Here is a 23292-nt window from a genome sequence, read left to right as displayed (position 1 = left end):
AGGTATAAAATGCAGATAAAAATAAAACATGCAAAGTGTATTTACAGCCAATGATTTTATTAGAAAAATTACAGAATTTCTGGTCCATAAATACAGTTATAGTAATAATCAGCTTTATTCAAACGGCACTTTTCTTCTCTAGGATGTCAAGTGATCGACGAGGAAGAAATAAAACCAGACAGGCAGATAAAATGGATAAATACAAATAAATAAATAGATGATATAGTTGATAATTCATTAAATAAGTAGAAAGTCAATAAATAGGATTATTTATTAAAAATAACTGACACATTTATAAAAAGAGCTAGAGTAATAGTCGTGTGGGACTCCCCTTTTAAAATTGTGTCCATTAATTAATAGTTGAATTACCTCCATTTAACATTTAATGACAGTTATCGCTTAATAACATGCTATAACACACTTTGCTGTTGTTGTTTGCAGCTATAAGCACTTTTTAAGTGGTTATTACTCAATAAAATGAGTCAACAATTAAAATTTCTTCAATGAAGACGTATGTTATATTATCACAACTGTGTTTTACTATATTTGCCGCAATATGTTTGTGTCCACAGGAGAAGATAATGTTTGGAGTTCATGTATAAATGTTTTAATACTAATATCTGCTTACAAGCATATTGTAATGTGCAGTAAACTATTTATAAAACGTGAATACACTATTTCTTATTATGTATTGTTATGAATTAGATCTACCTCATACACTTTGTCTGAATGTCTTCTATTCTATAAATTATTTCAATTTAATATTTTGGGTCAGTGGATCAATATCGATGTGAAGGTCCATAAATTAAATATGTTCTTCATATTGTTTTTTAATAAAAGTTCAACAACAAAAAGAATCGTTTAAAGAGTCAAGAAATAAAACACACACAAAATGTTTCATGTAGACAATGATTGGAATTTTTATTTTAATCCCTCAAGCAACATAAAAACAGATTCAATGTCCACGTAACCTGAATTAACCATTCAATGATGGTTTCACTGGATCATAAAGGGCTTGAAGATGTCCAGTTTCTTCAAACACAAAACACAAGAAGAAATTACAAAGCCAAACATTAACTTCCAACTTAAGAAGTCGATACCTGCTTTGATAATGATTTGTGATTTGAACGTCAGGGCTTCCGTACCTCAGAGTAGAGATATACTATTATCAGAAAACAGAAAATAACCGAATTTAATCTGCATTCATGGGACAATTTGCAAAAATATATAAATGTTCTGTATTTCACTGTGTGTATTGCGTTTATTTATTTTTCTTGAATGTACTTTACTTTTATGCCTGAAACGTATTGATAAATCTATAATGAGGGTTAAACTGGATTTCATTAGGACATTTTCATTTGTTTCCTCTAATTTTGACAGAAACATGTATAAATATCACAAGCCAAGAAGTAATTCCAGGAGTAAATTCAGATTCCCAGGGTTTGACTCGTGATTCAACGTGAAGACACAACACTAATCCTCAGACAGGACTCAGAATGAAACCCTGCAGGTTTTAGAGAGAATCTTTTTTCAAAGTATTTCTGGGTTATTTCTCCCATTTCATTTATTTTTTTGAAAAAACAGTTCAAACCTGATTGTCGCAGAAAAGTGCCAAGTCAGAAATGAACCTGCAGCCTGTGGAGAGGGATTCAAACCCATTGTGAGGGTGGCACCAACGCTACCAGGTGACCATAGGACATTTCTTCAAATTGATTGTACTGCAGCAATCAAAGATCGCGGATAGTGGATTCATACGAGTACAAGGTTTTTATGCCCTCGTAGGTTTATTATAACTTATGAGGTCACAGGAAGTCAAGGAATCACCAGAGCAATAAGAAGTTGGTGACATATTCTCAGTCTGGACCAAAGTTGCGAGCCAACTAACATCACAACGTCTATCGGTGACGTCTTTATCCGTCCTGATGTGTCATGTATTTAAATTGTTATAAATAAGCCAACATGTTGCTCAATATACAGTTTAGTTTTGTGTTATCAGGAGATATTGAGTCATATTATTGAAGTTTTTATTTTCTTGTAATTTTCCAGGAGAGACGATGCAGAAATAAAACTGAACAAAGTGATTTAGTAGAATTCTTACTGCAGACATGTGTAATTAGAAAGAGCAAAAATCTTTTTTTGGAAGATTATAGTTATATTAAATACCACAAAGCCAGAGTTTAGAAAGTTATATCATTTATTGAAGTCAGAATGTACAACTAGCACATGTCGTTGATGCGCCTCATGCTCATGAACCTGGTGCCGCTCATGCCCATGTCCCTGAAGCTCCTGTACTCTCCGGGCCTCATGTACATCATCTTGCCTCTGTAGTTGGGCTGCTCGTACATCAGCCAGTGGCCGTCCTGCACCTGGCAGGACTGGCACTCGGACATGCGGTAACGCTCCATGATGTTCTCACAGTCGTCCATCAGCTCGTTGCTCTGACCGCTGAAGTTCTCCCTCTCGTAGATCTTCATCCTGAACTGGCCACGGTGCTGTTGAAGTCACAGAATCATTCATTTAGTGAAAACACATTATCATTCGGTGGATGTCAGAAGTTTTGTTGCTGTGTGTGAATCCTACCATGGGGATCATACGGCAAGACTTGATACCACTGCTCATTCCCATCATGCTCATGTAGTCGGAGTACTCGCCCCTCCTCATGTAGTACTGGTTTCCCATGTAGTTGGTGCGGTCGTAGACCATGAAGCAGCCGCTCTCCACCCTGCAGGACTGGCACCTGTTCAGGTAGGAGGACATGTCGGAGCAGTCGCTCATGCACTCATAGGTGCGGCCCTGGAAGTTCTTCTCCTCGTAAAAAATGATCTGCAGAAAAGAAAAACAAATTAAAGGGACTCGATGACACTAACGCATTGAAATATTCCTTCTATTTTGATTTGATAATTCTCTTTTAGTTTCCTACCTTGCCCATGTTGACTGCGGTGGTTTGCTCAGACCTCTCAGAGAACTGTTGGTGAACTGATACCCTGCTGGTCTGGACATGTCTCATTTATACCTGGACACAGACAAAGACCCTGTGTCCCCTCTATTGTTCAAAGTCCTGACACAGCAACCTACTATAGAAGCCTATGGAGTTGTTTACCCATATACCAACAGGGTCATAACCCCTTAGCAGAACTTTCTTTCAAAAAAGAGATGCAGCAGGTTTTTGCTGTCATATGCATATTTTATTTAGAGCATTGAAATTGTTGCAGGAAGCTGCACGATACAAATTTTGACTGAAGCAGACGACTACTCAAAATGTTAATTAGCTTAATTATAGGTTCATTTTTTCATTCATTTATTTCCCAGTTTTACAAACTAACATTTAATCACAGATGAAAGATTCAGTCGACAAATAACAGATAATTATCACAATTACAGTTTTCAGGCCTTGAACAGGAAATTAATGTGAAATATTCTCAATATTTGTAGGGATTTATTCATGTAGATTATTTTATTTTTCTGAGTTTTATGTTTGAGAATTCACACAATTTGATTAATGCTGATGCATGTGATATTCTGCCACTTTGGTCGGTGGTAGTTTCGTTGTGGATTTGGACATTAAATGCATTTATGTTACACGTGCACTGATCAGCCTTTACCCACAGCTCTATTCATACCATGTTGTGTGTGTGTGTGTTTGTGTTCATGTCACTAGTTGTGTCAAGCTCTTAAAGTGTGGCTGTATAAAACAATCTGTTGCAGGGAGCATCTTCCCATCATTGCATTCAGATAATTAGTTTGCCAGTTATTTTCAAGAATACTAACTTAAAAAATGTGATTGTTTGAAATATAATAGTTTTTTGACACATCAACAATTCTGAGGCAAACGCTACGACTCCATTCACATTCTAATCCAATCAGAGGAGACTTATAGAAAAGACATGGGAACCAGTGACTTAGGATGAAGTGAATTTATTATTAAGGCGACTTTGATGCTTTTAGTGGAAACAAGGAAACAGTTGTATGAAGAAGAAACTTCTCCTCAGAGGCTCCACCCAGGAGGAGGTGATGAGGAGGAGGGAACTGAAGATGAAACGTCTCATGGGGGCTTCTGATTGGACGGTTTGAAGAGTTGAGGGGGTTCATGGGCGGAGCTAAATGACAGGACAGAGAGAACAATTTAAACTTTGTCTGCTCACAGGTGATTGGTTCAAAGCGAGTGTGTCAGGTTGTGATTGGATGAAAAGAGGAGAGATGAGAGAAGAGAAGTGTGCAAGTGACTTAGGTCACTTAGTATTTGTTTTTATGTACAATCTTTATATTTGCATTTGGGTAATAACCCCTGAGTTTCGTGTGTTTGCCTCCGAGCTGCAAACACTAACGAGAGTTGTTTATCACGGCTGTTGTTTATCAAGTGTTTATTTCTAAGACCAAGTGCTTGGCATGATGCCTCATACCACCTTAGTTGTAGTTTAAGATTTGTATTGGTGTATTATGGGATATGCAGCTGCCCTGACCTTAGCTGAGAGACAGCGAGTTCAACCAGGACCAGTGTGAACACTCCCAACCAGTTAACTTCTTAAAGTGTTTGGACTTGACCTTCAAACTAGTTTCTGAACAGTAGGTCCAGACCAACAGACCCAAGGCTCCCCAGACCGGGAGAGGTGTTCTGGTTCTGGATCAAACTGAACGTGGTTCTGTTGGTTTGCAGTGAAAACACTTTGTTGGATAGTTTGGACTTTTGGACCAATCACAGTAAGTAGAGACAGAATTAAACAGTAGAAGAAGAAGAAGAAGAAGAGGAAGCAGCTGCAGTCTTCACCTCCGACGATCTAGTGTGTAGTACTATAGTAGTGTAGAACTGCTGAGTACTGTACTGTAACACTGTGGAATACTGTAGTACTGTTGAGTATTGTAGTACTGCGGAGTACTGTGGAGTGCTGTAATACTATAGTACTGTAGTACTGAAGTACTGCGCCTGAAGGTGCTGATTGGAGTAATACCATAACTATTTACCGTAGCAACCAAATAAACTGGTTCATTAATTGTATCCATTCAAACAGAGAGACTGCTTCACCCCAACATACCTCACGCTGATGTCTACAATCCAATCAGAGTCAAGTATAGGTAGACTCCGCCCACGTAGGTAGACTCCGCCCACATGACGTCTGTATGTCAGACAAAATTCTTTAGTTCCTAAAATACAATGTGAAACCAAAACTAACTATAATATATTTGCTACTTTATTTATGATGAACTCTGCACCAGTACTAAAATATATGTTAACCATCTGTTTTCAATTCTCCAAACAAAACAGGACTAAATACGTCAGAAGTGAATTAAATTGCAAAGACACAGCAAGACACTTGAAACAATTTTTACAAATTAAAATCTTTATTTGGTTTTATCATGACGTTCTTATATGCATCTCTGACAAGTTTTCTCGAGGTGTTAAAGGAAATAACCAGTAAAACAAAGAGTGCGAATAGATTTAGAAAATAGAGCGTTTTAATTTATTCAGTGGAATTAAGGAAAACATTTAGTTGCAGGAATCCATGATGCGCTTCATGCTCATGAACTTGCTGCTGCTCATGCCCATGTCCCTGAAGCTCCTGTACTCTCCGGGCCTCATGTACATCATCTTGCCTCTGTAGTTGGGCTGCTCGTACATCAGCCAGTGGCCGTCCTGCACCTGGCAGGACATGCAGTCGGACATGCGGTAGCGGTCCTGGATGTTGTCGCAGTCGTCCATCAGCTCGTTGCTCTGACCGCCGAAGTTCTCCTTCTCAAAGATCTTCATCTTGTAGGATCCTCGGTGCTGGAAACCAGAGAACCAGAGGATCAGACAACCGTTCAAAGATAAATCAAACAACGTCCAGAGAAGTAAATCTTACCGCAGGGATCGTACGGCAGGACCTGATGCAGTCTGACATTCCCATCATGCTCATGTAGTCGGAGTACTCGCCCTTCCTCATCAGGTGCTGGTTTCCCATGAAGTTGGGGCGGTCGTAGACCATGAAGCAGCCGCTCTCCACCCTGCAGGAGTGACACCTGCTCAGGTAGGACGTCAGCTCAGGGCAGTCGCTGCTGGTCTCATAGTGACGACCCTGGAAGTTCCTGTCCTCGTAGAAGATGATCTGAAAAACAAAGGCCTAATCAGCAACAGTAACATTCTCCTTAAAAGCAACCGTCCACCATGTTGATTCTTTGAAAGCTTCATACATATTTTCCATTATTAAATGGTTTTGCACGGATCATTCCCAGTACCTACCTTGCCCATGGTCATGGTTCTTACGGTGGTTTAGTCAGGACTGGATCGAAGCTGCTGTGAATCCCTGTTGCTGCTATCCGTTACTTTTATACCTGCTCAATGTGAAAAAAGTAATTAGGGCTTCTATTGTGCAACAATCCCTGAGTCAGCAGAAGCCTGCCGGGCAGCCAGGGCGCTAGTGCTTTACTATCTGGCACGGTGCCACTCTGGTGGAAATGCATGTACTGTATACGTGCAGCATTGTGATCCAGCATAAAGAAAATAAAGAGAAGCTTCCAAACATAGTGGCGTGTGTCTCCCACAGTGAGCTGGGGAATCCACTCACTGAATGAGAAGGAGACTGTTGCATTTAGAATGTGATTAAATATTCTTTCATATAAACAAATTAGATTCAATGTTTTTCGTGTAGACATGTTATAACTTTACAGAATTCACCAGAAACAAATGATGAACAAGGGATTCTTAAAAAAAAGCCATCTTGACTCATACAGTATATGTTATATATTTTTAAAATATTAATTTTTGCACCAGTATAAGTCAAAAACATCTATTATATGATATGTGTATAATATAATATTTAAGAAATGATATGATTTATTGATATATGTATGTATTTTTACATACCTATTATTTTCTATTTAACGTATGATTACTACATAAAAAATGTGATTTATAAAGAGCAGACCTTATAAGTCATCACTTCTTCTCGTGAAATATTCTGTTATTCACACAGCCCAATATTAAAAATGATTAATTTCCTTAACAAGAGGTTTTTATTATCAGAACATTATGTGATGAACTCAAACTCATTCCAAAAATACAATTAAATATAAAAATCCACACTGTGAGAAAAAGGACAGGATAACTTCTTAGATGTGAATATACTTGTTTATTTTTTTCTTTGGCTTCAGGAAGGATTACCAATCAAATCAGTTTACTTTTGAATTCAAAATCAAAGGAAGGTTTGCACATCAAAAGTAATTAAATGATAATAAAGATGTTGTAGATCAATAAACTTGAATCAGCTCGGTTTCTGCTGGTGTTTCACTTTATGATCACATAAAAACCAGAGGATGAATTCCACTCACTTCTCCTTTTTTCTTGTTTCGGGGATAAACTTCAGCCGCTCCTGCATTTTCAGACGATATCAATGTCGTCACCTGACGTTCAACGTACCTGACATTTCTTCAATCTTCTCAGTGAATCTAAAAACTAGAATCACGAGGTGGATAAACGTGTCTTTAAGGAACAGTGGGCTTGAAAATAAGATGTTCATGAGTCTGAAGCGAGCACAAATTGGCATTATCCTTCCTCATCTTGATTTACAGCCTTATTATTATTTTTCCCTGCAGAGACGTCTCAGTTCATTTGAAACCCTTCTGCAGTCTTTACTGGTTAAAACTTTTACTTTAAAATCACCTTTTAGCAGAGTGGTAAAAGTTTGATCTTAAAAAACACGACCACACAAATTATTTTTTTTATCAATTTTTATTTGGAAACTACTACTACTAACAACAGTTTATTGCTCTGGCTGCTCTTAATGTGTCATTTCTAACAATATGGAATAAATCAGATGAACATTTTTTAACATTTATCACAGTTCCTCCATCAGATGAATAAACACTTAATATAGATGATATTTATGAGAGATGTCTCCTTCAAACCCTTATTTCTAAGGACTGATGATTAATAAAGTTTTTGGTCTCTTACACCACCTTCAATCTTACTTAATAAATCCATCTTTAAACCACATTCACTTGCTCAATATAATAATCAGTCATCCTTTATTATCATTCATCATCATCATCCTTTCACAATTTATTTTACAGTGTGAGTGAAAAAATAAAATCCAAAGTCTGTGTTTATCCAAAGTTAATTTGAGGGGTCAGTCTCTTTCACCTGCACAACATCAGAGCCTCACAGCCATAGTTGTTCATTAATTAAAGTAAAATAAACTTAATAGATGTTTAGTGTAAATAACATTAATATCAGGTGCAGCTGGAATCCAAACACTTAAGGATTAAACAGTGACAAGCTAGAAATTATTTATTCCCTTAAATTTATGTATTTGCTGTATTGTTCCTTTGAAAACTCAAATTTTAATGTATTTAACAACTTTTACTGCAGAAATTTCAAGAAACTTCTGGAAAATCAAGCTCAGTCTCACAATTCTCCTCCTTTCAAATTCATATTTAATGTGCCACGCATCATGTGACGTATATATTTGAAAGAATTTCAAACTTTTACAAAGACAAACCCACAAAATGTATGATATGAAACATTTATTAATATTTATTGATCACATTTTTCAAGCTGGTTCAGTTGGGTCTAACAGGACTCCATGATGCGTCTGATGGATCCGATCCTCATGTCCATGGGACCCGTGCCCATGTCCCTCATGCTCCTGTACTCCCCGGGCCTCAGGTACAGCATGCGGCCTCTGAAGTGCGGCTGCTCGTACATCAGCCAGTGGCCGTCCATCACGTGAGCGGACTGGCACTCGGACATGCGGTGACGCTCCTGTACGGAGTCGCAGTCGTCCTGCAGCTCGTTCATCTGACCGCCAAAGTTCTCCCTCTCGTAGATCTTCATCCTGAACTGGCCACGGTGCTGTAGAAAGACATGAACATTACCTCGGGATAGAAAATACTGTTTCTTTACATGAGTTTGTTGACTTTTTTCATCCTTTTATATTTAAATCACAGGTCCTATGGAAGCTTGGTACCATGGGGATCATGCGGCAGGACCGGATGCAATCGCTCATGGTCATCCCCATCATGCGCTGGTTGTCGGGGTACTCGCCCCTCCGCACCAGCATCTGGTGGCCCATGAAGTTGGGGCGCTCGTAGACCATGAAGCAGCCGCTCTCCACCCGGCAGGAGTTGCAGCGGCTCAGGTAGGAGGTCAGCTCGGCACAGTCGCTGCTGGTCTCATAGGAGCGACCCTGGAAGTTCTTGTCCTCGTAGAAGATGATCTGAAAACAAAAGATTGATTTAAAATCCTTCATCCTTTGTTCAATTTCACACATCTGTCATTCAATTTGATTTATAATCTTAAATTACAGCATAATAAAACGTCCTCTTACTCTGCCCATGTTGCTGCTCGGTCCTGCCCCTGATTGCTCTGGTACCTGCAGACCCCCCGTCACTTTTATACCCGTCATGATGTCAAATGACCTGTGGAGCCATTGTCTTGAACGTCTTACTCAGCAGAGCAGCGTGCACGGCCATGATGTTTGTTGAATCGCTCCGTAAATGGTTATTATTCCAGAGTGCATGAATCTGGTGTGGTGCCAAGTGCAGCGGCTCCGGTGGGCTACAGGTGGGCAACGCTCTGGGACTCTTTGTGTTGTGTTGTGTTACAGTTACAAAAACACTTTGTTCTATTCACAGGTTACTTCATGGCGACATTCAATTCAATATTTATCATTTCTATTGACAATACACCACTGTTCACACACATACACACACTTTAACGTGTAGTCAGATACGCATAGCGTAAACACACAAACATAACACATAGTTCTTCTCCTGCTTCTCAACCTCAGAATGGTTCATACTCCTTAAAAAGGGAGTCTGCCTTAGCGGACAGATAACAGGTTTTCAAACCTCTGGCTTCATGAATCACTTCATTATATTAGTTCTGAGACTCCCTCACACACACACAGCGGACAGATTAGACTAGAGGTTTTCATGCCTTTCTCACAGTTTTCTATGACCTCACTTCACTTCACACACACATAAAATAAGCACACACGCGAGGCATTATGCTCATGAACTCTAGTAACCGACACCGCTTGCACGTCATCACGCAACGCCAGGAGGAGGACCAAACGACGCCAGGAGGACAACCCGACGAGATCCGACCAATCCCAATCCAAGAAGAACCTCTGTCAAGCCCAGTATCGATATATAAGCTTTGTACGCACTCTGACTAAACGCCATTTTTTCCTGTACAGGATCAGTGGACCATGCATGATCATTTGCTAGACACCGCAGTTTCCTGACCTGTGACCTCTGAATAAACCTGCTTAATTTGAACTTGAGAACGACGCCTCCTGCCTTTGATTTCCAACCGCAACATTTCCTATATTTATTTATTATTTTTACTTATAAAACCAGTTATTACCAGTTAATTAACACCTACAATCACTTTACCAATATAACGAACAAAACACCATTAACTTGCGACATAATAATAATATTGGAGTAACTTATTTTTTTACTGTTGTATTCATTTTAAAATACACATACTTTTCCCTTTGATATTCTAAGCAAACATATATCCTACTTATATACATTTTAAATGTGGTAACTTTTACTTGTATTTTTACTTGGGTATGTTGTTACTTATGTTATTTCAAATAGTACACCAGTAAAATAAGCACTATACAACATACTATCTGAAAATGTACTGAGCAAATATACTGAAATATTATGATCATCAGACGTAGAAAGAAAAGAAAAACTAGAGTCACTATGTCACATGATTGACAGCTAAGACTGCATTGTAATTGGTCAAGCATGTGTATGGGTGGGACCTTGATACCGTGGCTCCACCCCCTGGCTGCTACCGTGCAGACCCTGGATCTGTATGACATCACTAGATAAGATGGCTGCGCCGGGATATTTTGGCTTCATTTCTGGAGAGTGGGAGGAAGTGGAGATACGTCGTCCATCTTTATTTACTGTCTCTGAATATGAGTTGTAACAGGGACGTGTGTTAAGTTTATACATTTTAAATAATTTTATTGTTGTGGGAGATTAACAAGTAGCCATTGAGGAAAAATCGATATTGCACATTTTTTTTAATTTTGTGATCTGTGATCCCAAGATTATCTCATGATGTTTTATCGTCACATTTCCACACTTGATGAAACGTCTCTGGGGCCCAGAGGAGCGTCTGCAGCAGTTTGTTCCTCATCTTCATCACCATCTTCATCACCATCATCTTCATCATCTTCATCATCATCTTCATATAAAACCAATCGATGGAAGCTTGGTCTTTCATTTCCGCAGTGTAAAGTGAAGCACTCAAACTTTTACCTTCTTTAATCCTTATATTCCATCTAACTATGTTCAGTGTCTTTTGATAATGTTTGTTGAGATTGTACAAATAAATTTGAATTGAATCATTTATGACAGTGTTACAAATCCATGTATTTATAGGTTGTTTTAACAAGTGAATATGAAAATGTGTTGATATAATTAACCTCAAATTTCTCGTTTAGGGACAAATAAACAAATTCAAATTGAACCAGAATTGCTCAACCCTGGATAATACCAACTATAAAATACAATTTCTAAAATTTCTAGGGCTGCAAAGCAGCACTGGGCGGGCCCGAGCACATGCATTTTGAAGCGTTGCATACGTTTTGCCTGAAAAAAATTGACACATAGAGCTGTTCAGGCTTGGACTCTGATCATGAGACAGAAGATTGGTGGTGATAGGACAATACACAGTGGAGTTATGCCAACATCGACCCTTTGGCGAAGGATGAACCTTCGCCGCACCTCAATATTTACACGGTTTGAGGAAATGTCCCAATTCTGAGAGAGAGAGAGACGTCAGCTTTGCAAGACATAAAGATTCCTTTGAATTATGACCACTCATGCTCGGGCCCTAATTAGATGTGTGAAATCAAACAGATCGCAGCGTGATGTTTGAATGGAGAATATAGTAATATGATATAAAATAAAGCTATTATTAAGTGTATGATCTGTTGGATTTACTGCATGATCATTGCAGATATATATATATATAGTGAACTGAAGGATTTGGTTTGTATACAGTGGAGAACATCATGATATATATACTTGTCTATAGTTTCCTGCATGTAATCTAGTCCATGTGATTAAAAGTTGTAATTCTGCCTCATGAGTGTGTGAACATGATGCAGTAACTATCTTTGAAGACCTTCAGAGTTCTGCAGATTTAATCTCCTGTTTGATATAAGACGACACAGTCACAAGGTGGTGTTGGATTTGTCTCTCACTTTATTCAACAGCACATTTTTGTTCTCTGCTTCAGCAGGAATCCATTATACGCCTGACGGAGCTGAGCCTCATGCCGCTGTATCCCACCTCCCTCATGCTCCGGTACTCCCCGGGAGTCATGTACATCATGCGGCCTCTGTAGTGCGGCTGCTCGTACATCAGCCACTGGCCGTCCTGCACGTTGCAGGACTGGCAGTCGGACATGCGGTAGCGGTCCTGGATGTTGTCGCAGTCGTCCTGCAGCTCGTGACTCTGGCCCTGGAAGTTCTCCCTCTCGAAGATCCTCATCCTGTACGAGCCTCGGTGCTGTTGAGCAAGGCACAGAGGTGGAACAGCTCAGCGTGGCACCAAACCATTTAGCTGCTGCTCGTAAAACAGCTTCTTTGCAAAATGTGGCAAAACCAGAGCTGCAGTTACAATTTCCCTTTTCTCTCATTAAATATTTACTTTCTAACCAACATTTTAAAAGCAGGAAATATGAAACCAACTAGCAGCTATATTCACATTTCACATTATTTAGACATTGAAGTGGTTTCTCCGTTATCGCTTATTCCCAAATCTCTGCATACCTGAGGAATTAAACGGCAGGATCGGATAGAGTCACTCATGCCAAAAGTCCCGTAGTCGGAGTACTCCCCTCTCCTCAGGAAGAACTGGTTTCCTGTGTAGTTGGGCCGGTCGTAGACCATGAAGCAGCCGCTCTCCACCCTGCAGGAGCTGCACTTGCTCAGGTAGGTGGTCATGTCCGAGCAGTCGCTCATGCACTCATAGGAGCGACCCTGGAAGTTCTTCTCCTCGTAGAAGGTGATCTGTAGAAAAGAAGAGCAACAAGAAAAATATTGATTTTAAAATTTAACTTCTCTTTTGGAAGCTGACACTGTTTTGTGTCCCTCTCATTCATTTCTGGGTTGATTTTTGCACATTTATTTTCTAACTGTGCTTGTTTTCTGCTCCACACTCTACATACCTTGCCCATGGTTGACGATCTGTGTTTGTGGGAATCTGTCCAACAACCTGTGGCTGCCAGGCGGCTTTTATACTTTATGCGCGGTGTAACAGGGTTTTGTTATTCAAATTATCTAGAAGCTGATGAATAAGCAGCTCTGCGATCGCTGTTAATTTCATTTGTGCCATCATGATCCAGAACGAAGGGAGGGGAAATGGGTGGAAGATACAAGGCGGGAGAGGAGGGAGGAATACTGAGCTGCAGCTTTTACTCAGACTGGGGAAGAGGAGTAGAAGCTGTGGTTTGACTTGTCTCAGATCACGGGGGTTTTAAGAAAAACCAAACATGTTGCGAATGCCTGAAGGTTTGGCTGCAGTTAGTCCATATTTTCAATTTGTTTCATTTGCGAAACCCCGAAAAGCACCACAGCATAATTAGTCGTGACTTTCACAGGGACGTTCCAGATTAGAGGCCGATTATCTGTCCGAATGATCCTGAAGAGTGAAGCGTTTACAATTAATCTTAATGCTACTGATTGTGTGGGAACCCCCCCGCTAATCCGCTCAGACGGAATACTGATCAATCCCCGGGAAGCGTCACCTACTGGATGTTTTTGTGTACTTTTGTGTACAGCTGCGACTAAAAACATCAACACATTTCCTCCTTCTCAGCCATGACTTCATCCAGGTTTATTTTACACTTTTTTACACGTTTTTTTTGCTGCAAATCCGAACGCACACAAGTGAACCAAGTAGCTGACAACATCACATTTAATCCAGCAAGTGTCTGTGAAATTCATACTCTCTGCAATTGCGTGGTTTCTTGTGAGCATTCTGACAATTATAAAATGTGTGGAATCTGTCATTCTCTCTTTGGTCCTTCACATTTTAAAAATCAGTTAAGAGCTGAAAATCCTCTAAATTGCACAGAATTGAACGTATAGAACATTGTAGATTCATTCATTATTTTCTCTAGCTGCAGTAGTATAGCAAAAATGGCTGACTGCAGGTACTGTAATACTTACTGTAATACTTGCTGTACTTGCAATAAGCCTCATGTATATATCCCACGAGTTCCCAGTGAGTACTACATACCACCACTATCTTACAGTACGTGACACACTCAAGCACAGGACGTCTTCGCTCACCTGCATTTCTCCACACTCGTCTTTTACAAGAATACAGATGATTAATAACACTGCCATTTATGTTATTCCTATTTCCGTGCTGTGATGAATGTTTTCTAAAAGATCTGGATTCAGGATTGAACTCATGTCCACATTTTACACTTGATAATCTTGTTCTTGCCAGAATTGCATCACAGGACTAGTTGTTGTCTATTTAGATCTTATAGATTTATGACTTTAAAGCCAAAATACATGATGGAGGATCTTCATAGTTGAAAAGATCATTTATCTATTTCATAGATAGTGATTTCTATGAAGAAGTGAACATTCAAGTGAACTTCCTTTTCCATGTAAACAGTGTTTTTTAAAGAATGCAAGGATGAAGTAGTGTGTTGCTGCACTGGCGCCAAGGAAAAAATACAGAAATGTGAATAATTGACATTAAATATCATGATGTTTCCACATTTGGCTGCAGCTAGACACCAAATAAGACCTAAATAATCCTTCTCAGGGCAGAGTTTGATGGAAACAAGTCACACAAACACACAATAATCATTACATGAGGCTGTTGGCTTTAGGAAGTTTTACGTCTCACTTTTTGGCACTTCTTTGATACGAGGCCATCACATGTGGACAAAGGGAAATCAAACTTGACCAAACCATTTTGCTGATATGCAAATCAGCCTAATTTAGATGACAAAAGCTTTCCCTCGTCTGCACATTCTGCTTTTCGATATAAACCACGACACAGCTGCAGCAGGCTGGGAGACGAGCAACACCAGCAACAATGGGGAAGGTAAGGAGCAAAGGAGCAAATGATCTTCCAGGAAACAACTGTCATGCACCTAAAATGTCTTTAACTGCGAATTTATTCATCACAATGTTTCACATCTATCTCGTGTTTGCTTCCGCGCAGGTCGAATTCTTCGAGGATAAGAACTTCCAAGGACGGAAGTACGAGTGCAGCACCGACTGCGCCGACCTGCGCTCGTACTTCAGCCACTGCAACTCCATCAAGGTGGAGAGCGGCTGCTGGATCCTGTACGAGCTCCCCAACTTCACCGGCTACCAGTATGTCGTGAGCCCCGGGGAATATCCCGACCACCAGCAGTGGATGGGATTCAACGACAGCATCAACTCCTGTCGCTGTATCAAAAACGTAAGCTCGACCCGTGGAAGCTTTTGAACGTCATCGTTAAGCATTGAGCATCTGGTTCTTTTAATAATATTGTGATGCACTTGTTTCCTCGACCTAGGGACCAAATGTCCAGATAAGGTAAAGCATAATAACGTGGATGGTAGATGCACGATACGGAGGATGCAGTTTACTTATTGAACATTTCTGGGTTATTAAGTGTCGGAGAGTGTCCAGCTGCAGTGAAATACCACAGAGTGCACCAGCCAAACAGTAATCAGTCAAAGGCCAACGGACAAAAAGGAGAGATAAAGGGCTCATGATTTGGCAGCAGGCTGCTTTCTGTCCGTGTCTGTGCACATCAATTGTGGAAGGAAACCAGGAAAACAGCCAAGAAACCCATTTGTAGAGCTGAGCTCCAAGTGAACGAGGACTTGGAAATAGGTCAAATGATTCAGACACTAAACACAAGCGTGATTTCATTAATTTCAATTCTCCCATGTGACCATTTGAAGGTGTATGGAAAGTCCTGGAAGATCCGATTCTACGACAAGCAGGAGTTTGGAGGTCAGGCCGCGGAGTGCGTTGAAGACTGCCCGTCCGTCTACGAGTCCTTCAAGCTGCGGGAGTTCCACTCCTGCGTGGTGACGGATGGAGCGTGGATCCTCTACGAGCTGCCCAACTACCGCGGGCACCAGTACTTCCTGGAACGTGGCGAGTACCCCAACTATGCAGACTGGGGCGCCACCTCCCCCACGGTGGGATCGTTCCGCATGATCAAACAGTTCTAGAGCAGCAGAGACCTCTGACATAAATCTCCCGCCTGCTTTCTTCCACTCGGACGTTTGGTCCTTCTCCCATCATTCCTGTGCTCACATGAATTAAAGTGTTTCAAACTCATGGAGATGTCGAGTCGTCCTTACATGAAGTCACCTGACACCTGCAGCCTTGTCTGTGAAGGTGCTGAACACAGTGAACGTCTCAAAACAGACGTCAATCATAATGTGATAATAAATAATCAATCAATCAATCAAGTTTTATTTGTATAGCCCACATTCACAAATAACAATTCGTCTCATGGAGCTTTAACATTGTGTGACATCCTCTGTCCTTAACCCTCAACAAGAGTAAGGAAAAACTACTAAAAACCCTTTTCACAGGTAAAAATATGTAGAAACCTCAGAGAGAGCCACATGTGAGGGATCCCTCTCTCAGGACGGACAGAAGTGCAATAGATGTCAGGTGTAAGAAAACATCATCAGGATTTTTAGCAGCATCCATGAGGCTAAACATTTTTCAATACTATGTGTCAGGCAGTCCCGCTGCAATCACAGTCTCTGGCCAGCAGCCAGCAAGACCACGATCCAGCATCAGGATGAGATCCACTGTAATCCACATGAACTCACCATTAATTTCTTACAACTCATTCATCAAATCTGATTTATTGGCCAGTGGCTGGTTAATGAGCCACAAAGACGTCTGCACAGATCACAAAACCAGGTTCAAAATGTAATATAATATTTGATGAAAGAATACTCAACAGACAATATCCTGTAAATGAGCTAGATTTATTGTCCCAGGCCACTTGTTACAAGGCAACATGAAATAAAATAAAATGACCAATATTATAAAATAAAGTAAAAATAAAATGAACCTGTCTTATAAAATGAAATGAAATAAAGTGACTTGTCTTATAAAATAATTAGGGCTGGGCAACGATTAAAAGTTTTAATCGCGATTAATTGCATGATTTCCCTGATTAATCACGATTAATCGCATTTGTATACGTAAAATCCAATAATGAATTAAAAAGTAGTGTATAGCGCAATTTTATTTTCAATGTTCTGCCATATGAACGAAAGTGCCATAACATTTGTTGTGCAAACACTTTTAACATCAGCATTTAATACAGTAGCAGTTAAATAAAATATTCAGTGTAAATCTCAACTTAACAATGTTATCAAAGCAAATACAAAATTAAAGCTCAATGCCACTGCCAGGGCATTAATGTTATCCTCTTCGTTATGAAAAATGTATACTCCTCCCTGCGTCTAACGTAGTCGGCCGAAGCCTCGCTCCACTCGCTGTTTCGTTGAGTGATTTGCTGATATCAACTGTGTGTTTTGCATTCAGGTGATATTTTAGACTGGAAGTGCTCCGGTGATAAGAAAATTCACCTTGGCAGTGGCTACAAATAACTTTGGTTCTGTCGACTCCGCCGTCTGGAAGAACTTTAAAATGAAAATGGCCATGTAAAAGCTCCGTACCCTTATCCATGGCTGTTTATCCGCCAATTATTTTCTTTTTTCCGGTTCCGCAGCAGTCAGCAACAGACATTTACAAAATAAAAGCCTGACTTTCACAATAAAACAATAAATAATCAAACCTGAGTTAATGCGAGATAAAATAATTGTCTGAGTTAAATAAGTGATGAGTTAACTCGAAATTAACTAGTTAACTTGCCCAGCCCTAAAAATAATACAAATTACATTTATTATATAGAAATTAAATCAAGTGATTTAGCTTTTAAAATACAATAGAGGACCTATATCATATAACAAAGTAAAATAAAATGTACTTTATTACATAATGAGACGACCTATCTTATATAAGTTCATGAGCATTTGAATATATACTAAACAAACTAATAGCACAACAAACCCATGAGAACAACAAAACAGCCGATAAAAAAAATAAACCACATGTAAATAAGCCTTTTAAAAATTACGAGTACAATAAATAAAATTATACATCAGAAAAAAACACATGCAAACTGATTCACATGAGATCAAGTTTGTTTTACTTTCAGCCACATCGGACGTTATTGTACAACAGAAACATTTAAATTTACTTTTTTTGAATCCATGATTGTTAATTCTAAATATGTTAAATCTAGGTTGAATAGCAGTGTTGCTTTATTCATCAATATGTTATGTGTGATTATTGATTAATATTTTGCATCACAAAAATACCAGCAACATTTAGAGGTTTTTTGCATTTATATCTGTGCAATGAGTTTATGATGCATCACTATAAATTTGTACTGGCACGTTCAAAAGCTGCTTAAATACTTAAATACAAGATCAGTGATAAAGAACATGGATAAATAATACAAATATCTGTCTATTAAACCATAAGTGTTGTATTTAGCTTTGTATCACATTGCATAATAATTGTGAAAAGTAGTTTGAGGGAATAACAGACGACGAAAACAATCTTAATCTGAACAGCTCCATGACTTTACAAAAATAATTCAGATATTTGATGTTAAATCACTTTTACTCAAACGTGTTTTTTAAAGTTCTTTCGTATAATGAATTGTTCTGCAAATAATATTTTTTTAAATCACTGCAAATAAAGACAAAGTGGAATCTATTGTTTGTCTAGTTACTTTTACCACTGTCATCAGATTTTTGTTTGTAATTGTTATCATAAAGTTCTGACCCCACATTAACTTTATCTGAACTCGTCACCTTTCATATATAAAGCATTATATATCTCATATATCTCTTATATATTTTTATCTTTCCATAAACGCAGAGCAAACAAAAGTGAGTGTGTTGGTCCCGAGCAGCGACGCAGGGTTTGGATACTTGGCACTGCTAAACCATCATTGTGTGTGTGACTGTGATTCAGTGAGTAAGAACAATCAGCAGAGTCTAGATGAGTATTTGAATTGTAATTACTGTTACATGCGCTGCTAACCATGGAATTGGCAGTATTGTTTCTGCCTTGTATAAAGAGTGCTGAGCTGGTCACTGGCTGAGAGTATTTTAAACTCCAATGATGGAGAAGGTGAGAATGTTCACTTTTCTGAAAGTGCTGCAGCTGGTGCAGGAATCCCAGGAGTTGAAATGGTGCAGTGATGGACAAAGGTGAATCCCTCTGTTTTCTCATGAATCTATAATCGTGTCCCGACTTCTCTTTCACAGATTCTGTTCTTCGAGGACCGGGACTTCCAGGGAAAGTCCTACGACTGCAAAGGCGACTCGGTCGACCTGCACGGCTTCATTCGCCGGTGCAACTCGGTCAAGGTGGAAGGAGGCTGGTGGGTTCTGTACGAGCGCAACAACTACACAGGCTACCAGTATGTCATCGGTCCCGGGGAATACAACGAGTACCGTCGCTGGATGGGCTTCAACGACTGCGTCAGGTCCTGCAGGATCATCAAGAACGTAAGTTACCTACAACAAGCTTTTCAGAATAAGTCCGTCGCCCTTCAAACCCAACACGCGCTTGATTCTGTTGCTTTCAGGCGAAAGGGCCGTACAAACTGAAGCTGTTCGACCAGCCGAGCTTCGACGGTCAGAGTCTGGAGCTGACGGAGAACATGAAGGCGATGCAGGAGAAGTGGATGCGGCAAGAAGTCCAGTCCTGTAAAGTCCTGGACGGCTCCTGGGTTTTCTTTGAACATCCCAACTTCTGTGGTCGTCAGTACCTGCTGGAGAAAGGCGAGTACAAACACCACTCGGAGTGGGGGGCTCTGAAGGCTGCTGTGGGCTCCATCAGAAGAATGACGGAGAAATGAAGCTTATTGTGATGCCATGAAATAAATGTCTTTGATGCAACACTCATTTGTGCCTGTGTGATGTTTAATCCAGATTTTCTTGACGATAATATTCAATCAATAAATTATGTATTTTGGCAAATGAGAGTCAATATAGAGTTTCAATTGTGTGATTAACATGTAGCGTAAATAATCTTTTCAAAGTGGCTCTTAACAACAAAAACAGAAACATACATTCAGAAACACTGAATATAACGCTAATAAATAAAAATGAACAGGTTTGAAGGTTTGTGTTGAGGCAGAAATGTGCTGATTGTCTTAATGGTCTTTTGGACGATGCAGTTTTGAGGCGTCTTTCTATTAAATGGTTATTCGTCACTGATAATAACATATTTACAGATCAGCATCGTTACTACTCCTTAGAGGCTCTTCCGTGTTCAAAGGGACAGTTCTTCGTTTAGTCTCAGGGCTACAAACGACCTCGGCACATAAACCACACGTACGTTCCTGCACAGGAAAACGAGAATGCTGATATCTCGGCTATGTGACTCCACAGTTGCAAGTCAAGGTTTAAAAGACAAATCATTATTTCAGAAGATGCAACTAAGTATCAGCTGTTTTCATCTCAACCCTGCAAGTTCAAAAACAGAAGAATTCAAGGAAACACATTCATCTGATGTTTGAGGCATATCTTCTTACTTGAAAAGTTGTGTGAACTTATTATCTTTTGTTCAGATGATTTATCTTGCACAATTATAAAAGCGTCTGATTTTGAGTTATGCAAAGAATTCCAAACAACTGTAATCATTTGATTACTGGCATTCAGTTACTGGGTTTATACAGATAAGGCAGATTTACTACGTATATATGGACTGGACTGGGAGAGCCGGGGATAGAACCATCAACCCGCTGGTTATTGGACATCCCAGTTTGCCTCCTGAGCCACAGTTGCCCTTTTTTTTTGTATCTGAGTTAATTGACTAGAAAATAATTCATAACATGTGATGTAATAGCTGTAAAATTACAAACAAAGTCACTTTTGTTAAGACTTTATTAATTTGAAGAGATTAGGAGAGATGGTTTAACGTAGAGTTCCCTGCAGACTTGTTCGGTAGACCCTGTTTTTACAGAAACCCCAAAACTGCTGGGACACCCTGTCCTGAACTTTGCCTTATAATGCCATCAAATATATTTTATTAAATTTATTAAATAAAACAAATTCAAGCATTACTTTTTACAGTGAACAAATTCACTGATGTGTAATTTTATCCGGCTGATCAATAGTTATTTACTTAAGTGTTTAAGTTATATATATTATTACTTTTTTGTTCTGCTCAAAGTTACAGATTCAAGTTGCTTTATTAAACTAAACAACAACCTCTCGTTTACGAGCATCACATGATCTTCTCCTTCTGTTAAAACGGTTCACCGACGAATCTCATTCTGCAAATGGATTCACTTCCTGTCACCTGTCGGACTTTTGACTGACAAGAACAAAGCCTCCATTTCCTTCCGCAGATGTTGGAGTAATGAACCGTGCTGTGACACAAACACAGAATCATGACGCTCTCTCTCTATTCGAGCTGGTCAGGTGACAGTGCGGTGGCTGCACACAGAAGGCGGAGCTTGACGGCCTGAACACACCTGTCCCCTCCAACACGGACGTTAAAGCCTGCCCCGCCGCGTGCTACGTGGCCACACGCCAACCTCACTGCTCCGGCCTCAGCAGCAGCTGCAGAGGAGAAAGTTTGTGTAGATCAATTAGTGTTTCTGGTATCAGGCGTTGACGGATGCAAAGCTCAGCCGGAGCAGCAGCGGGTAAACACTGAGCAGACTTTTCAGACAGTTGCAGCATCAGCCGTTAAATGCAGAGGCAATTAAAATAACAATGATGCCGCTGGCAGCGCAGAGCCACATACACTGTATATATAAATCTGCAGCAGGCCTGGAGGTGATGTTGTGTAAAAGCAAACCGGTATCAAACTGGTGTGAGGCCCAAACATGGACCGTGCAGGAAAGGTAGGCCAGCGAGGAGACGATGCTCGTGACCATTCATCGTTTGTTTTGACAGAGGAGCTCAAAACTTTGTTGGTGTTAAATTTCCACTTCCGCAGATCGTGTTTTACGAAGACAGAAACTTCCAAGGCCGATATTATGAATGCAACAGCGACTGTCCTGAGCTCAACACCCACTTCAGCCGCTGCAACTCTGCCCGCGTGGAGAGCGGCGCCTGGGTCCTGTATGAGAGGCCCAACTACCTGGGCTACCAGTACGTCCTGACCCGGGGCGAGTACTCTGACTACAAGCGCTGGATGGGCTACAACGACAGCGTCAGGTCGTGCAGGATCATAAGAAATGTGAGTTTCTTCATAAGAGATATGACAAGTACGATTAACTTCATGCTACTTTACGAAAAAACGTTATCGTTGTTATTCTATTGACAAGTTTGCTGATTGTAAATCATGTCCTTATCAATCTGAGAGTCGTAATTCTGACTGGAAAACTCTCAAATGACGAACTCTGCAGTCACGCAACTGTCATGTGAGCCATTGCAAGTCGTAAACATCTGGGAACACATGAAATCCGACCGTCACATGCACCTCCTTTCATTTTCCATTCAGAAGACAAATTAGTGGAATACAAATATAGTTTTTTTCAGACATTATAGAAGATATTGTAGAGTAAATGATCATTTCCTCACGAGAGCCTCTGCTCAATGAGCCAACCAGCAGTTTTCATTTGTCCGAGCTGAACCCTGCTCTTTGTGTCGCAGTCCTCTGGTGTGTTCAGGATCCGTGTCTACGAGCGTCCGGACTTCAGCGGTCAGATGCTGGAGGCCACAGAGGACAGGAGCAACCTGCCCGACCACTGGCCCCTGCGGGAGGTTCACTCCGCCCACGTGGAGGACGGCGCCTGGGTCTTCTACGAGCTGCCCAACTACCGCGGACGTCAGTACCTGCTGGAGAGAGGACAGTACCGGCGCTTCAACGAGTGGGCCGCCATGAGCCCCAACGTGGGCTCCTTCCGCTGCATCCACGACTTTTAGAACGTGTTTCTCTTTGTGTTCACGTTTTTTCCGTAATTGTTATTTGCTCATCGAATAAAAAAGGAATGCGCCCCTTGTCCGACGCTCCACGTTCTGTTTCTGTATTCAAACGAGGGGCCTGACTGAATCGTGAGTGGTGGAATTCAGTCATTCTGAGGCAAAGAATCACCACATGGGCCACTTTAGGTTCACGTCCAGATTACACTTTATCTTGAGAACCACATGTTTGCCAAGAAAGGCTCACATCCCTTTAGGTAGAAGTGCTGCAGCAAAACCACTTGTTTCTGTTTCTGTAGCTGAATGTCGCCAAAGAAATTACAAC

The 23292-nt window shown here is 40.2% G+C and overlaps 7 protein-coding genes across 7 annotated transcripts; 3 read left to right on the top strand and 4 right to left on the bottom strand.

The window, feature by feature from the left end:
• Positions 1-2216: 2216 nt before the first annotated feature.
• LOC133021894 (gamma-crystallin M3-like) lies at positions 2217-2938 on the bottom strand. The gene is made up of 3 exons (XM_061088898.1): positions 2921-2938; positions 2581-2823; positions 2217-2492 (listed from the first exon to the last, which is right to left on the bottom strand). Exons 1-3 carry the CDS (start codon positions 2927-2929, stop codon positions 2217-2219), a joined length of 528 nt encoding a protein of 175 aa, XP_060944881.1. The 5' UTR covers positions 2930-2938.
• A 2544-nt stretch (positions 2939-5482) lies between these two features.
• On the bottom strand, positions 5483-6229 carry LOC133021893 (gamma-crystallin M3-like). The gene is made up of 3 exons (XM_061088897.1): positions 6215-6229; positions 5838-6080; positions 5483-5761 (listed from the first exon to the last, which is right to left on the bottom strand). The coding sequence occupies exons 1-3, from the start codon at positions 6227-6229 to the stop codon at positions 5483-5485; spliced, it is 537 nt and encodes a 178-aa protein (XP_060944880.1).
• Positions 6230-8542: 2313 nt separating this feature from the next.
• Positions 8543-9308, bottom strand: LOC133022148 (gamma-crystallin M3-like). The gene is made up of 3 exons (XM_061089174.1): positions 9300-9308; positions 8940-9188; positions 8543-8824 (listed from the first exon to the last, which is right to left on the bottom strand). The coding sequence occupies exons 1-3, from the start codon at positions 9306-9308 to the stop codon at positions 8543-8545; spliced, it is 540 nt and encodes a 179-aa protein (XP_060945157.1).
• A 2932-nt stretch (positions 9309-12240) lies between these two features.
• Positions 12241-13186, bottom strand: crygm3 (crystallin, gamma M3). Its single transcript, XM_061089175.1, has 3 exons — positions 13178-13186; positions 12780-13019; positions 12241-12516 (listed from the first exon to the last, which is right to left on the bottom strand). Exons 1-3 carry the CDS (start codon positions 13184-13186, stop codon positions 12241-12243), a joined length of 525 nt encoding a protein of 174 aa, XP_060945158.1.
• Positions 13187-15069: 1883 nt separating this feature from the next.
• Positions 15070-16208, top strand: LOC133021906 (gamma-crystallin M2-like). The gene is made up of 3 exons (XM_061088912.1): positions 15070-15078; positions 15199-15441; positions 15933-16208. The coding sequence occupies exons 1-3, from the start codon at positions 15070-15072 to the stop codon at positions 16206-16208; spliced, it is 528 nt and encodes a 175-aa protein (XP_060944895.1).
• Positions 16209-19203: 2995 nt separating this feature from the next.
• Positions 19204-19945, top strand: LOC133022051 (gamma-crystallin S-1-like). Its single transcript, XM_061089066.1, has 3 exons — positions 19204-19212; positions 19344-19592; positions 19673-19945. The coding sequence occupies exons 1-3, from the start codon at positions 19204-19206 to the stop codon at positions 19943-19945; spliced, it is 531 nt and encodes a 176-aa protein (XP_060945049.1).
• Positions 19946-21925: 1980 nt separating this feature from the next.
• On the top strand, positions 21926-22970 carry LOC133021879 (gamma-crystallin M2-like). The gene is made up of 3 exons (XM_061088883.1): positions 21926-21943; positions 22039-22281; positions 22698-22970. The coding sequence occupies exons 1-3, from the start codon at positions 21926-21928 to the stop codon at positions 22968-22970; spliced, it is 534 nt and encodes a 177-aa protein (XP_060944866.1).
• Positions 22971-23292: the final 322 nt, after the last annotated feature.

The sequence above is a fragment of the Limanda limanda genome, chromosome 16 (genome assembly GCF_963576545.1).
Source record: "Limanda limanda chromosome 16, fLimLim1.1, whole genome shotgun sequence".
NCBI lineage: Eukaryota > Metazoa > Chordata > Actinopteri > Pleuronectiformes > Pleuronectidae > Limanda > Limanda limanda.
The sequence above is the reverse complement of the archived record's forward strand: the minus strand, read 5'-3'. Positions and strand labels throughout refer to the sequence as shown.

Coding starts and splice junctions, on each gene's coding strand:
- LOC133021894 (XM_061088898.1), bottom strand. Junction 2,493..2,580: donor CTTGCCGTATGATCCCCATG/GTAGGATTCACA, acceptor TGACTTCAACAG/CACCGTGGCCAGTTCAGGAT.
- LOC133021893 (XM_061088897.1), bottom strand. Junction 5,762..5,837: donor CCTGCCGTACGATCCCTGCG/GTAAGATTTACT, acceptor TCTGGTTTCCAG/CACCGAGGATCCTACAAGAT.
- LOC133022148 (XM_061089174.1), bottom strand. Junction 8,825..8,939: donor CCTGCCGCATGATCCCCATG/GTACCAAGCTTC, acceptor GTCTTTCTACAG/CACCGTGGCCAGTTCAGGAT.
- crygm3 (XM_061089175.1), bottom strand. Junction 12,517..12,779: donor CCTGCCGTTTAATTCCTCAG/GTATGCAGAGAT, acceptor CTTGCTCAACAG/CACCGAGGCTCGTACAGGAT.
- LOC133021906 (XM_061088912.1), top strand. Junction 15,442..15,932: donor CCTGTCGCTGTATCAAAAAC/GTAAGCTCGACC, acceptor GACCATTTGAAG/GTGTATGGAAAGTCCTGGAA.
- LOC133022051 (XM_061089066.1), top strand. Junction 19,593..19,672: donor CCTGCAGGATCATCAAGAAC/GTAAGTTACCTA, acceptor TGTTGCTTTCAG/GCGAAAGGGCCGTACAAACT.
- LOC133021879 (XM_061088883.1), top strand. Junction 22,282..22,697: donor CGTGCAGGATCATAAGAAAT/GTGAGTTTCTTC, acceptor TTTGTGTCGCAG/TCCTCTGGTGTGTTCAGGAT.